The 12,628-nt window shown below is 45.5% G+C and overlaps 1 protein-coding gene across 8 annotated transcripts in view; it reads right to left on the bottom strand.

Annotated features, from left to right (window-relative positions):
* Positions 1 to 1,129: 1,129 nt before the first annotated feature.
* Positions 1,130 to 12,628, bottom strand: part of Ube2f (ubiquitin conjugating enzyme E2 F (putative)) — a 50,334-nt gene continuing 38,835 nt past the window's right edge. For 7 of the 8 annotated variants that reach the window (XM_048441846.3, XM_048441851.3, XM_048441852.3 and 4 more), the window contains 5 exons: positions 11,642 to 11,712; positions 9,814 to 9,871; positions 8,541 to 8,573; positions 5,875 to 5,937; positions 1,130 to 2,351 (listed from right to left, as the gene is read on the bottom strand). In XM_048441846.3, coding sequence (XP_048297803.1) covers positions 2,301 to 2,351; positions 5,875 to 5,937; positions 8,541 to 8,573; positions 9,814 to 9,871; positions 11,642 to 11,712 — 276 coding nt within the window. In that variant the 3' untranslated portion in view covers positions 1,130 to 2,300. The remainder of the gene's footprint in view (positions 2,352 to 5,874; positions 5,938 to 8,540; positions 8,574 to 9,813; positions 9,872 to 11,641; positions 11,713 to 12,628) is intronic. The other variant, XR_007233547.3, reaches the window with a different exon arrangement.

Here is a 12,628-nt window from a genome sequence, read left to right as displayed (position 1 = left end):
AAAGCAAACAAATGAGCAAGAGCACGAGACTGAGAGGAAAAGAGGCACAGCGGTGTGCAGCCAAGACCTGGACTCTGCCTCAGCTCCTTAGAAAGACTGTAAAAGGAAGTGACCTGCTGGGGTGGGGTGTTTAAGGAATAAGCAGAGATGCGACCCTCCTTCTGAGGGTACTTCATTCTCTCAGCTCTTGAGAACACACAACTTAAAGTCTGAGCAGCAGTCTCCAGAGCAGAGCCATGGCCCAGGAGGCAGAGGTTAATAGTCAGTGTGTTCAAGCTGCACAAGAGCTTTCCTTCCTTCCCCAGGCCAGACCATGCCTACCAGTTTTCCATCGAGGCCTGGCCTCTTCACAAACTTGGGGATCATACTTTCTTAGCAGAACTAAAATTACCAGTTTGTTGGGGGTCCCAAGGACTGTTAGAATGTTGCTTTGGCCAGGGTGGGGAGATCAAGAAGCTACCAGCCTGGAGGTCAGGCACAAGCTACTGCTCACTGGGAGAAGTGAGGTAAAGGGTTCTAGAACTATTTCTAAGGGATTTCCACTTAACAGAATGAGAGGGTATTGGCTATCTGGAAATGTCAGTCACAAATGATCTCACCTCTAATAAAATGCTACTGTATAATGCCCTGAGGTTAGCACCAGTCAGTGCAGCCTGAGGCAGGCTGATCTCCCACATTGGGCACATGTACCCATCTGAATGACAGGGACTAGTGTCATTTCTTCCACTGAAGCACTCCTGTGAGGAAGTCCTATCTTTGATGCTAGCACTGTCAATCAGGCATCAGGATGGCTGGGCACCAAGAGTGCTGAGTGTATGGTGGCATTAGTATCTGACACCAACACTGGCAGAGGGTTATGTCTCAGCATTCTCCCAGGCTCTGAGAGGAGAATGCTGGGGCTCCTGGGCAAGTCCTGGATCACTGGGGTACCACCATTCACTCTATCGAGCCCCATCCTTCCTGCTCTGTTCATCTAGGTTTGTGGCCTGCCAGATGAGGTCACCCCTTGTGGCTAACTGACTCAATTTCTGATACCAAGTGGGAAGCAAGACTGACCTTGCAAAGGACACCAAACCCAGAGGATGACAGGCAGGAAGACTGGCAGTTAAGTGTGAATGCTAGGCAGGCAGTGAATAAAACCAGACATTTATTTTGCATTAGATTCCACTGGTTTAAGTGTCTAAAAAAAAAAACTAGAATAAATCTACTAGCCTCTCTCTACAGGCCCGACCCTCAAGGGCTCTACCCTGACAGAGTATGGTAACTGCTGCTGCTAAGCCTACCAAGGCCCATGAGACTCCCAAGGGCTTGGAACCACTGGCAGTCAGAAGCCAGCCACAGTGCAGTCTTGGCAGCACCAGAGACTGAGCTGATTCCCCAGATATTTCCTCTTGCTGTTAGGGAAGCCCTGGCTCACGCCATGACAACTGCAGTCGGCCACCACCCTTGCTTAGGTGGCTCAGCCTGCTGTGTCTGAGTAGCATACGAGGCAAGACTCCTGCCTTTGGTTTGGATCATCGAGGTCTAGGTACTAAGTCTCCAAAACATCCTTGCCACATGTGGACCTGAAGGAAGAGCTGATACCCAGCAGCCGATTCTTGCTACATCTGCAGAAACTGAGTAATGTGCCTTTCACGGTCTCTTTGTATTTCTCTTCAAGAGTTGCTTGACCCAATTTCTTTGTGTCTGCTCTATACAATGAAAATACAAACTAATTGAGAATAGAAAAAAATAATTAAAGCATCAAATTGTACAAATTACAAATCTGTTCCAAAATATACTTACATTAAATAAAATACGCATTTCAGTAAGATCTACAGTGAATGACTATGCATTCTGGGAAGCTTCACATCTAGGCAGGGCCAACATTCGTGGAAGAAGCTAAGAGAATGTGCATCCAATCACAGTTTATAGCGGGTTTCTTATTGCCAATCTGCCAGTCACACCAAACATGTCATTACATCACTTGTGCAGGACACCGGTTTTGTTGGGGGTAAGGGAAGCAAGTGCTATCCTCAATGGTGAGTTCATTACAACTTCGGAGGAATCCCACAGCCTAGACAGAGTTTCAGGAAACATGTTAAGGGAAGCAGACAATGCTCTCGAGGCGAGGCCCAGACACTTTCTTGCTGTATTGTGTAGTCAGGAGAATGGTCTTCTTCAGGACAACAAGGTCGCAAGACTGGGGCAACCCCAAGGGGCTGACAGGGAGTATGAGGATGGGGAGGAGGGCTACCTCTAGCTGTTTCACATCAGAGACAACTGTGACAAAGTCCTCAGAACTGCAATCTCCCCTCTTATCATCTGGCATAGCGTTTGATGTATTCATCCACTTTGTCCCGGAAATCCTCCTGCAGAGGGAGAGATAAAGCGGAGAAGAGTAAGAGCAGAGCGACACTTCAGGGCACAGCCAGTCCTCAAAGTGAGGGGCTCTATGGAGAAGGCTGGCTTCATGTCAGAACGGTGCCATCTCTCCACAACCCTAGTATGAACTGTGCAGGGGACAGTGCAGTGAGTGTGTGGTGGGGAGGGGCACAGCACAAGCCAGAGCAGCGGAGAACCTGAGGGCATCTCATCTCACACCCTCACTTGTGCCAACAGGAACATCAAGTCTGAAAAAGCATGTTCATGGTCCCAATGCCAATACTCTTCTGCATGCAGTATGAGCCACACAGCTGCTCTTTTGCTGGGAGGCCCTGATGGTCAGAAGTTGAAGTCTACCATGGCCTGGCAACTCTGAGTAAGCTCAGAAACATAGACAACTTCCTTCCCCTAGCAGAAGGAGCCCTGTTCTCTACCTGACCTCATCTGAAGATTGCTACTAGGCCCAGATGCCCAAGCCTAGTGTGACCCTGGGCACAGTTCCCTGAAGCATTCCCCCTGCTGCCCATAAGGCAATCAGACATTGTGCTAGGAGCATTACACTAGGACCATGCTTCCAAAGATTTGTATAAGGAGCTTTACAATAGGAGTGTACTGTGTAATGTACATTAAGTGATTCCCCAGCTACCATCCCAATTCTATATGTCCCCTATACTTTGGAAAAAAGCTGAGCTGATTCACTGAAGTTTATCTCCTGAAGGGCTATCTCTGCTAGTACTCACAAGCTAGACAAGACCATGCTTGCCACTTCTGCTTCCTTTGCCCCCATGGCCCAGTGGCCAATGGACCATGGAGGAGGAGGGGACCCACATTCTTGGACAGCCCTTTGCTTTTTTAGATCCACCTTCCCAAAGTAACTTCCCAGTGCCTTGCTATCCATCAAAATGTGGTTACCTTCACGGTTCCACCCTACCTGCCCCCACCATACCCAGAGAAAGGCAAATGGGCCACAGAGCTTACCATTCTCTCACGTCAAAAAACAATGCTCACTGGGGCTCCTAAGATGATAAAACACAGCAGACTCTGGGACTCACCCAGGACAGTCTGAGTGGGAAAGCCTTCTGAGATCTGGGCCAGTGCCCTAGGTTTTCCCTAGTCTGTTCTCTTCAAGCTTAGCAGTCAAATCCCATGAGGCTGAAGCTCTCAAACAGCTTCCTCTAACAACTCAGCTGTAGGTCACTACTGTCCCCACCGCACAGCTATGAGCTTTGTTTTCTAAGACCTGAGCATGGAGGGTTTCCCTGCTTGTTCTTCACAGAAACGAGCAGGATAAAGACTTGGTACATCCTGAGAGGCTGCTGTGCTCTCTTAAAAGTGCCTACCTATAACCACCTCTCTGCAATAGGGCCCCACCCCAGCCAGCTCTGTGTCAGGCCCTCCTGCTTATTCTTTAAAGGCCAAAAGTTTTAAAAACTTCTCAGTTTGAACACTATGAGGAGGTCAGAGACTTGCTCTCAGTCTAAGTGGCAATCTGACTGTAGGTGACTGCCGCTACCTCTCTACATCTGTGCACTCGCTTGTATGCCAAAGTTCCCACACTGACCATTCACTTGAGATATAGGAGTTTTGCAGAAGGTTGTGCAGAAACCTCAAAATGCCTTCCAGATCACTTCTAGTTTCCAGAGCTGAGCAATACTGGAGCTTACCAGAAACTCCCTTAGAATGTTAACTCAGGACAAAAGACTTCTCTTCCACCTTGACTCCTTTTGTTCTATTCATTTATGGGCAAACCCAGTGCCAGGTCCACAGGAGGCTTCCTACTGCAGTTCCTGTTGACTCTACCTTCCTCCTTCATTTTTAAGAACACACGACTTTAAATGAAGATCATGGATGCTGGAGCCCAAGAGTGTAGCCCCACTGACTAAGTTAAGTAGGTATAACCAGCTGGAGGAGGTGATACAGCGAGGACACAAAGTAAATAGCCACACGGTCACCAAAGGATCAGAGAGTGTTCCTAGCCAGGTGTAGCAGCAAATGTCTATATGCCTAATCTCAGCCAGTCTGGAAGTGTATCCCCAGAACAGGTTTTAGGGCCACCCTGGCAAGACTTCATTCCTGAGAAAAGGAGATAGGGGTTTAGACATATTTGGTTAGAATGCACAAGGCCCCAGGTTCAACCACTAGCATTGCAAAATGAATGAATGAATACACAAATCTCAATCATGTGTGGTGGCACACGCCTTTAATTCCAGGACTCAAGAGGCAGCGGTATAGATCTCTGAGTGTGACGCTAGTCTACTTTACATAGAGAGCTCTAGGCCAGTCAGAGCTACAGAGTGAGGCCCTATCTCAAACAATTAAACAGGCGAGTCTCTTTGCTGCTTACTGAAGCCATCAACTTGAGGTACCTCAACCCAGATGACACTAGACACTGCTCTACATACCTACTCTGATACACAGGCCTGCTTCTGGTCCTTTGTAGGAACCCTTTCCCGGACAGTGTTCTGTCACTTGTCTTCCCAGTCATGGGCCCACACAGGCCCCACAGTGCAGTCGCTGTCTCCTTCTCAGGGGCTTGGGGATCTGATTACAGGCTTTTTTTTTTTTTTTTTTTAAATCACAAGCACTTCACAGCCATCAGAAGTGAGCAAGGCAGGCAGAAAGTGTTTGATGTATAGAACAAAGCTCTGTCACTGAAGTGCACACGACTAGCCAGTCAGGCCTCCAGCAGACACATCAGAAAAAAAAACAAAATACAGACCATCTTCTATGAAGTGGCTCAAAAATAAAAGCAAACTATTCAGAGGAACTAAGTAAGCACACTGTCACACCTGATCTACCAAGAGGTTTAAAAACAGAGGGCAAAAGCACCTTCCCGAGCAGCGTACAGTGAAGTACATCAACCTGTCAGGCATGGACTTGTGCCCTGATGAGCCTAAAAGATAAACAACCAGCCCACTATTCAAATCAAGGATCCAGCAATCCGGCTGTAGGACTAAACCAAATGCCAGTATATTTAAGGATGTAGTTGTGTTTATTGACTTGGAGTTTACAGCAGGGAAACATCCTGTAGGGGAAAAACAGCCCAGGAAGGAGCTTTTGATCTGATCAGAAAAAAAAAAAATAATAAAGATTGACTGTAATGGACAAGAGTCCATTATTTTGGGTAAAAGCAAACACACATGCTCTCAGCAAAGGGTGTGGAAAGAGGCAGGCGGCCTGATGTGACCCATCCTTCCTTCTATGTCCCTCAACCGCTATGGTATAGTTTTGCTGTTCTTTTACCACAGTAAGCACTCTATCAGAGTTATACCCCAGCTCTACCTTACTGCTAATGAGGTAATGCGCCTGTTATATTACTCATACTGAAATTTTATTATGATTTTACCTGTAATAAAAGCCACTTTCGATATGAACAAACCACACATTTACTGAAACACAGACTGCTTTAAATGGCTGCCCCACACCCACCACTTAAGTTCTCACTTACCCAATCCAGAGACTCCTTTCACCTAATGTGTCTACCTAGAAGCAGCCCGTTTGCCAGCTCACCTTGTCTCGTAGATGATGTTCTGCTGCTTCAATATTCAGTGGATCATCAAAATTCAAAAGATCCTTAAAGAGAGAACTCACAATGAGCGGGGAGGAATCGGTTTCCCACTGCTAGGCATAAGTGAATGGCACAGCAACCTGGACAGCACCCCGCCCCAAGCACTCAAAATTCCTCACAGCTGAGTGTGAAGCGCAGGGGTGATTTTCAAAATGGTGAATGGCAGTTGAGAAAATGTCAAGCGTATGTTTACACAGACTATCCCATTCTGAGGAACTGGAGAAGGCAGCAATCACATTAATCTGATGCTTTCTGATAACTTGGTGATGGACAACCATTCTGAGTGTTTTGCGTGTGTGTGTGTGTGTGTGTGTGTGTGTGTGCGCGCACGCGCACATGCACGTGAACACACATACTTATGGAAGTCAGAGGAAAACATTGGATCCCCTGGAACTATAACTAGTTCTAGTTCACTAGGAGCTGTGAGCTGGGTCTTCCGGAAGATCAGCCAGTACTTTTAACCACCAAATCATCTCTCTGGCCTTGAATAACAATTCTTACAATGGGGTTCTTCAACAGAATGTCATTTGTGTGAGAGCACACACATGCAAGTTCCTGAGTGTGGGGGTACAGGTGGGTAATAGGTATATCTAGAGGTCAGGGGTTAATTTCACTCCTTAGGGAGCCTTGTTTTTTTCTCAGATAGGGTTTCTTACTGGTTCCTGGAACTCACTAATTAGGCTAAGCTGGCCGGCCAGCAACCTCCAGCTGTCCTATCTCATATGTCCAGCGCTGGGATTGGAAGCATAAAGCACCATGCGCAGCTTTTTACACATCAGCTCTGTGAACTGAACTCAGGCCGTCAGCTTGTACAGCAAGCACTTTATTGTTTTAGCCACCTCTCCAGCCTCACTGTTCACATTCTCACAGTACTTAAAAAGTATTTATTATTATTATATATGTGACAGTGCATGCTGCACGCACATGTGTTTAGAGGACAACTGTGGGAAATAGTGGGTTCAGGTCATCAGACTAGCGCTCCCATCTGCTAAGCCATGTCACTGGCACTTAATTACTTTGTTTTCTTCTGGAGATAGTATCTCTGTAGCACTAGCTAGCCTCAATTTGCTATATAGATGAGGCTGGCCTCAAACTCAGGAAATCCATCTGCCTCTGTATCCCAAATGCTGGACCTAACACCACCACGCCCTGCTCCATTTCCTTTAAAAAGCATTAGTTTCTTTCTCTCTCCTAATTTAATGTCTGCAGTATCTCCTCAGAGTATACAGTTTCTCTTCTGACCTTGCCTAATGTTCTTTTTTCTTCTTCTGACTTTCTTTCAAAGGTAATCAATCACTCAAAAATCCAATGGGAACAATATCTGGTACCCACAAAGTGAGGGGAGCATAGACTCCTTCCACCTCTCAAAGAACACTCAATCCTCTTGAAAATCAGCCCACTGAGACATTGCTTTTCAAAGAGCACCTGAAAAATGGCTTACTGCAGAAACATTACTTGCAGTACAGCGTTCCTATCTAGGAAAAAACACAGCTGTGACTATGAATATATCAAGTGGGGTATGTGACACATGCTAATTCCAGGACACAGGAAGTTGAAGCAGGAGGATCGACATGAGTTCATGGTTTGCCTGGGTGACATAACTGGGTCAAGGTCTTCAGAGTGAGACCTCATCCCAAAACAAAAAGAAAAGATTAAAACAAAACCTGTTATTTCATAAACTAAGACATATACATATTAAAAACAAATAAAAAGCCTCAAATTCAATATACTTCTGCTCATTAATTCCCTAAACAATTGCTAGTCAAAACAACCAGCACACACACACACACTCTCGTGCACGCGCGATTGGGTAGATAAGACGGACTCCAGAACAGCTCCGTCGGGGCTGAGGAAAAGTGACAGAGGAAGTCCTGGTTAGCTTGTGTCCTCACTGGCTCACAGTCAAACTGAAAACACAAAGGGTCAACAGACAGTGAAGCCCAGAGGAAGGGGCTGAAGAGAAGCACCGCTGCTCTTTCAGAGCACCACACAGTGGCTATCCAGCTGTAACAGCCCCATGGGATTCAACACCCTCTTTTGGTCTCTGTGGACACATGACACACATGCAGTGCATAGACAAGATACAGGCCAAACACACGAAGATAAATAAATCCATTTAAAAAGGTGGTGAAACCCAACTTCTGGAGAGAATAATTAGGCTAAGGCTCTGGGATTACAAACACTGTTGTCACCTAAGACGACAAGGCCGATGTCAATGATTGAGCACGCTGGAAAAACTGAGTGCTGGAATCCAGGCCTGACCTGAAATGCCGGTAAACACTGGCTTCTCTGTAGGTGTGCTCCCAGAAACACCGCAACACTGGGCAGGGCCTCACAGGTTAGTGGAAGTTCCTTTATGTTGATGATACAAGCATGCTGTGTCATAGATGACAGGAGGAGAAGAGCAGATATGCTCCAGAAGGCAGAAAAATCTCCAAATATGTCTGTCACTCTTAAATGCCCCCTAAGTTCCTGCATCACAGTGTAAAATCTGGTTATAAAATGGAAAGGAAGGGTAGCTTACAAGCTTCCATATATTTTAAACTTGTGTTTCAAACCAGCAGTCAGAAAACCAAGAAAAGGGAGAGGTGGCTAATAATATACTTACAGTAAATAAAGAGTTTAATCCCCAAACAACATCCTAAAAGAAAAAAAAAGAAAACAATTCTCAGGCTTCTATCCACTACGGAATATGCATCATAAGCTATCAAACATGCACCACAGTGCTTTTCTTAAGACAGAAAACAGGAGCCCTTTACTCAAGTCTAGCCTCTGACCACCTTTGTAACTGCCTTTCATACTCAGAAAGATGCAGGGACCACAAGCCATGGGCCACATGTGCAGCCATGCTCTATCTCCTGTTGTTACAGAATGGAATTCTGAAATTTACCTTCAAAAAAGCCTGCTACCTTGTAACATTACTGCCTCTTAGGGTTCAGTGATAAATCACTCCACTACATCTTTTTGATCTTCTCTAGTTATTTCAAGAATTAAGGGAGACTCTTCCTTCTAAAATCACCAATTCCCACCCATTACAATAGCACTAAAAACCACTGTTAATCTGTGTTCACAAATTTGATCTTCAGATGAGAGCCATGACAACCACAGACTCCTCTACTTGATAATTCAGCTCCAAAGTCTTGTTCTTTTAAGCTGATTCTCGGGGATACCCCATTGTTACCTGTTAGTGCTAATTTTATTTACTGTTCTGATCTCTCCCATCTATCGGTCTTGGCAAATCTGACCTTCTGGTGTGAGTTAATGACTGGCACTGGAGGTGAAGTCATGAATTAAGCCTGAAAGAGGGGGGCTAGACATCTCAGCTGACAGCAGGCTACTGCTCCAAGTAGTGGAGACATTAGAGGAAATGGCAGCCATCCCAGAAAATTGCAAAAGAGGCAGGAGACTACCTTCTAGGTAGTCTGGCAGTTAAATCCTGAGGACAGGACATGGGAAAAGGCTGGGTGTTCCACCATCAGACCACAGTTGAGGAGGAACAAGGCTATATTAAGTCTACATATTCTGACATAGAATCAAGGTCAAATTTTCTCCCCTGAGGAGGCTATTCAGTAATAATCTACCCATCGCTTCACAATCCTTCTGACTCAGGAAGTAACCTACACACTGTAGCTCTTCCAGATACCGAGAAAGGCTCAAAATAGCCCCACTGAATGAACAAGACCACTAGAACTTTCTCTTGTGGTTCGGAAACCTACAACTTGACTCTTGAGTGGTACAGTATTGGTCAACAAGGACTCTGATCCAATTAGAACTGATCACTTAGTGGAGCACACGCAGGTGTGTGGTTGGGAGAAGAGGAAACAAGGGTGCAATTCTTACAGGACCCAGCTGCCAGAGGACTACAGAAGGAATGCTCTCACCTTCAATGTCCTAGTGGGAGCCCAGCCAGTGCCATCAATTGAGTGCTCTCTTAGTAAACTGAAAGACAGAAACACATGTTAACGAGGAGCCGCAGCTACTCACCATAAAGGAATGAACTGCACTATGAAGCCTGTCTCTTCTTGACCGTGTAGTCTTCTGTCCTACTGAGGACAGTTTTCACCCAAAGCTGTATTTCAGTTACAATGTCTCCTGTTACTCTGTCTACTGACTGTGTAAACTGTTATTAGTCCTTCACACTGAAGTCTAAGCAAAGGAAAGGAAAGGGTTTTTTGTTGTTGTTGTTGTTGCTGTTGTTTTTGAGACAAGGTCTCAGACATAGTCCTAGCTTGCCTAAAACTCGTCATATACTTGAGCTTAACTTAAGCTTGTGTCAATTCTCCAGTCTCTGACATCTGAGTGGTTGGATTACAGGTATGTGTCATCAAAAAAGCATTATTAAAACAACATACACATGCAAAAAAAAAGGTCTTTAATATCCAGGAACAGTGATAGCAATAAAAATGATAAGAATCTACAATTTATCTGCCAGGCATAATACAAAACAAAAATTCCCCAACAGGGGAATCATTTTACCTGTGAAGAAGGAACCATTTGCCCAAAGTGAGCAGCATCCACACCCTCCAATGTGGAGGTTGGTCTCTGTTCTTGCCCACACCCCCAACTCTGGGAGTAGCAAGCCACAACCTGATGGGGCTCATGCATGTTTCCTGGTGATCAGTGCGGCTGAGCGCCTCACAGGCTGATGAATGGTGTCCTTCTGTAGTCAGAGACCCTTTGTCCAGTGTCCGTGCTTTCACAATGAATACTTACACACAAGGATAAGTAGTTCAGGGATCCTCTTTCAATTTTGTGTTTATGGTTTATTATTTGTTGGTATGGTGTGTCTTTGTTTTGAGACAGAGTCTCACTAATGAATATGAAGCCCTGGTTCACCTGGAACTCAGAGATCCAAAAGGCATATACCCTACCTGATGATATTTTTAAAGCTTCTGTATGGGTTTGATGGCAATGACTGCATTTCTCAGACAAAAAAAAAAAAAAAAAGACCAAATGAGAGGCATCCAGGTACAGCTCATCTTTCTTACTTAATGGCTAGTGCTTACGGAAGAGAACAGAGGTACCCTAAGAGCAGCCTCAGGTTCTAACACTTTATAACTAACACGAGACGCCTGCTTCCCAGGGTGGCCAAACATGAGGCAGTGCCTTGACCGTCGCCCCAGTCCTACTGTCAGAGAGGATCTGCATCACCTGCAGTTGGTCTGGACTAGACAGCCACCATTAATACCCTGAACTACTAGATCAAGGGTCCAAACAGGTCAAAAAAACCAAACCAAACCAAACAAACAAAAAAAACCAAACCAAAACTCAAATGCTGCCTACTATGAAAATAAGCCCCCTTTATCTTCTCCAGCTCTTTTTCTCAGAGAGCAGTAACCTTCAGGGGCAGTAGGAACTGCTAGGGAGAGTGGGACACAGTTTACAGCAGACGAGGTCCATTATGGAAAGCATCTGCAGGGCAAGTGCCTGAGATCACTGAAGCCAGGCTCCTGCAGTTTTATTCCTACCCCACCACCACCCTCTCCTCGTTAGCTAACATCAACCATAAATTGGGACTGTGGTTGTTCTCTAAAGGAGATGGAAAGAGCATCACACTGCATAATGAGGGCTAGCAGGGCCCTCCTTATAGCAATAGTAAGGAGCTACTCCGGTGTGTCCCAGGCATGTCTGAATTGTAGCCAAGAGACCCCCTTGCAGGAGTGAATCTGAAGAGGCTCACAGATGTGTAGAAGGGAGGAAGAAACTCACCTTAGACATATTTCCCCTGTTTCTGTGATATTGGGATGCCAGATTTTAGTCAAGCATTTCACCCTGGGAGGCTGCAACACAGAGAAAGGTCACAAATCTCCCAATCTACACCTGCAATGTAAGCACGTGCTTGCACACGCACACGCGCACACCCCCCACATTCCTCGGTCTCAAACTCCAACCAAGAGCCCAAATTGCTATGCTAAGTCACAGGCCCACACCTGACCATTACTGCTTCAGACAGAACAAATCACCTTTTCAGTCAGATGTGTCTGCAGACTCCAGGGCTACAGTTACAGACCAGGGTTAGTCTACTTTATTCTTTATTTGCATTGTATGTGTACATGAATGTACGTGCACACTGCATGCAGGTGTGGTGCGGGATCCCTCAGAGCTGGACTTAACAATATGTGCTCTCATTCCACACCTTCAACTACAGCTCTGAACAGCTCATGCCACCTGATCCCTGGCTCAAAACCAAATGATGTGGCCCACCACCCCACCCCATGTTCCAAAGGTGGTGCACTCACTTTCTTTTTGGAATCCCTATAAATCCATTTTCTACCATTTACCCATCTGTCTAGCTACTTACCATTTTTAATCACTTCAACTTTCTATATATCACCTTACTCCCTATTGATCTAACCCCAAAAGTGAAAGTCGTGTGTCTGTCAGTCTCGGGTATAGTTAGTATGTAATATGATCTTTTTGTTGTTGTTGCTTTGTTTTTCGAGACAAGGTTTCTCTGTATAGCCCTGCCTGTGCTGGAACTCACTCTGTAGGCCAGACTGGCTTCTAACTCAGAGGTCTGCCTGCTTCTGCCTCCTGAGTGCTGGGATTAAAGGTGTGTGTCACCACCATCTATCTAGCTTGCAATATTATCTTTGAGGAACTAATATGTAGCTATAGGCTATTAATTACCCCAAATTCTAATATTACTGGCCCCTGGAGCTTTGGTATTATACCATAAATAAAATCAGTCTAAAA

The sequence above is a fragment of the Myodes glareolus genome, chromosome 1 (genome assembly GCF_982192425.1).
Source record: "Myodes glareolus chromosome 1, mMyoGla1.1, whole genome shotgun sequence".
Taxonomy (NCBI): Eukaryota; Metazoa; Chordata; class Mammalia; order Rodentia; family Cricetidae; genus Myodes; species Myodes glareolus.
This window is presented reverse-complemented; position numbering and strand designations above follow the sequence as displayed.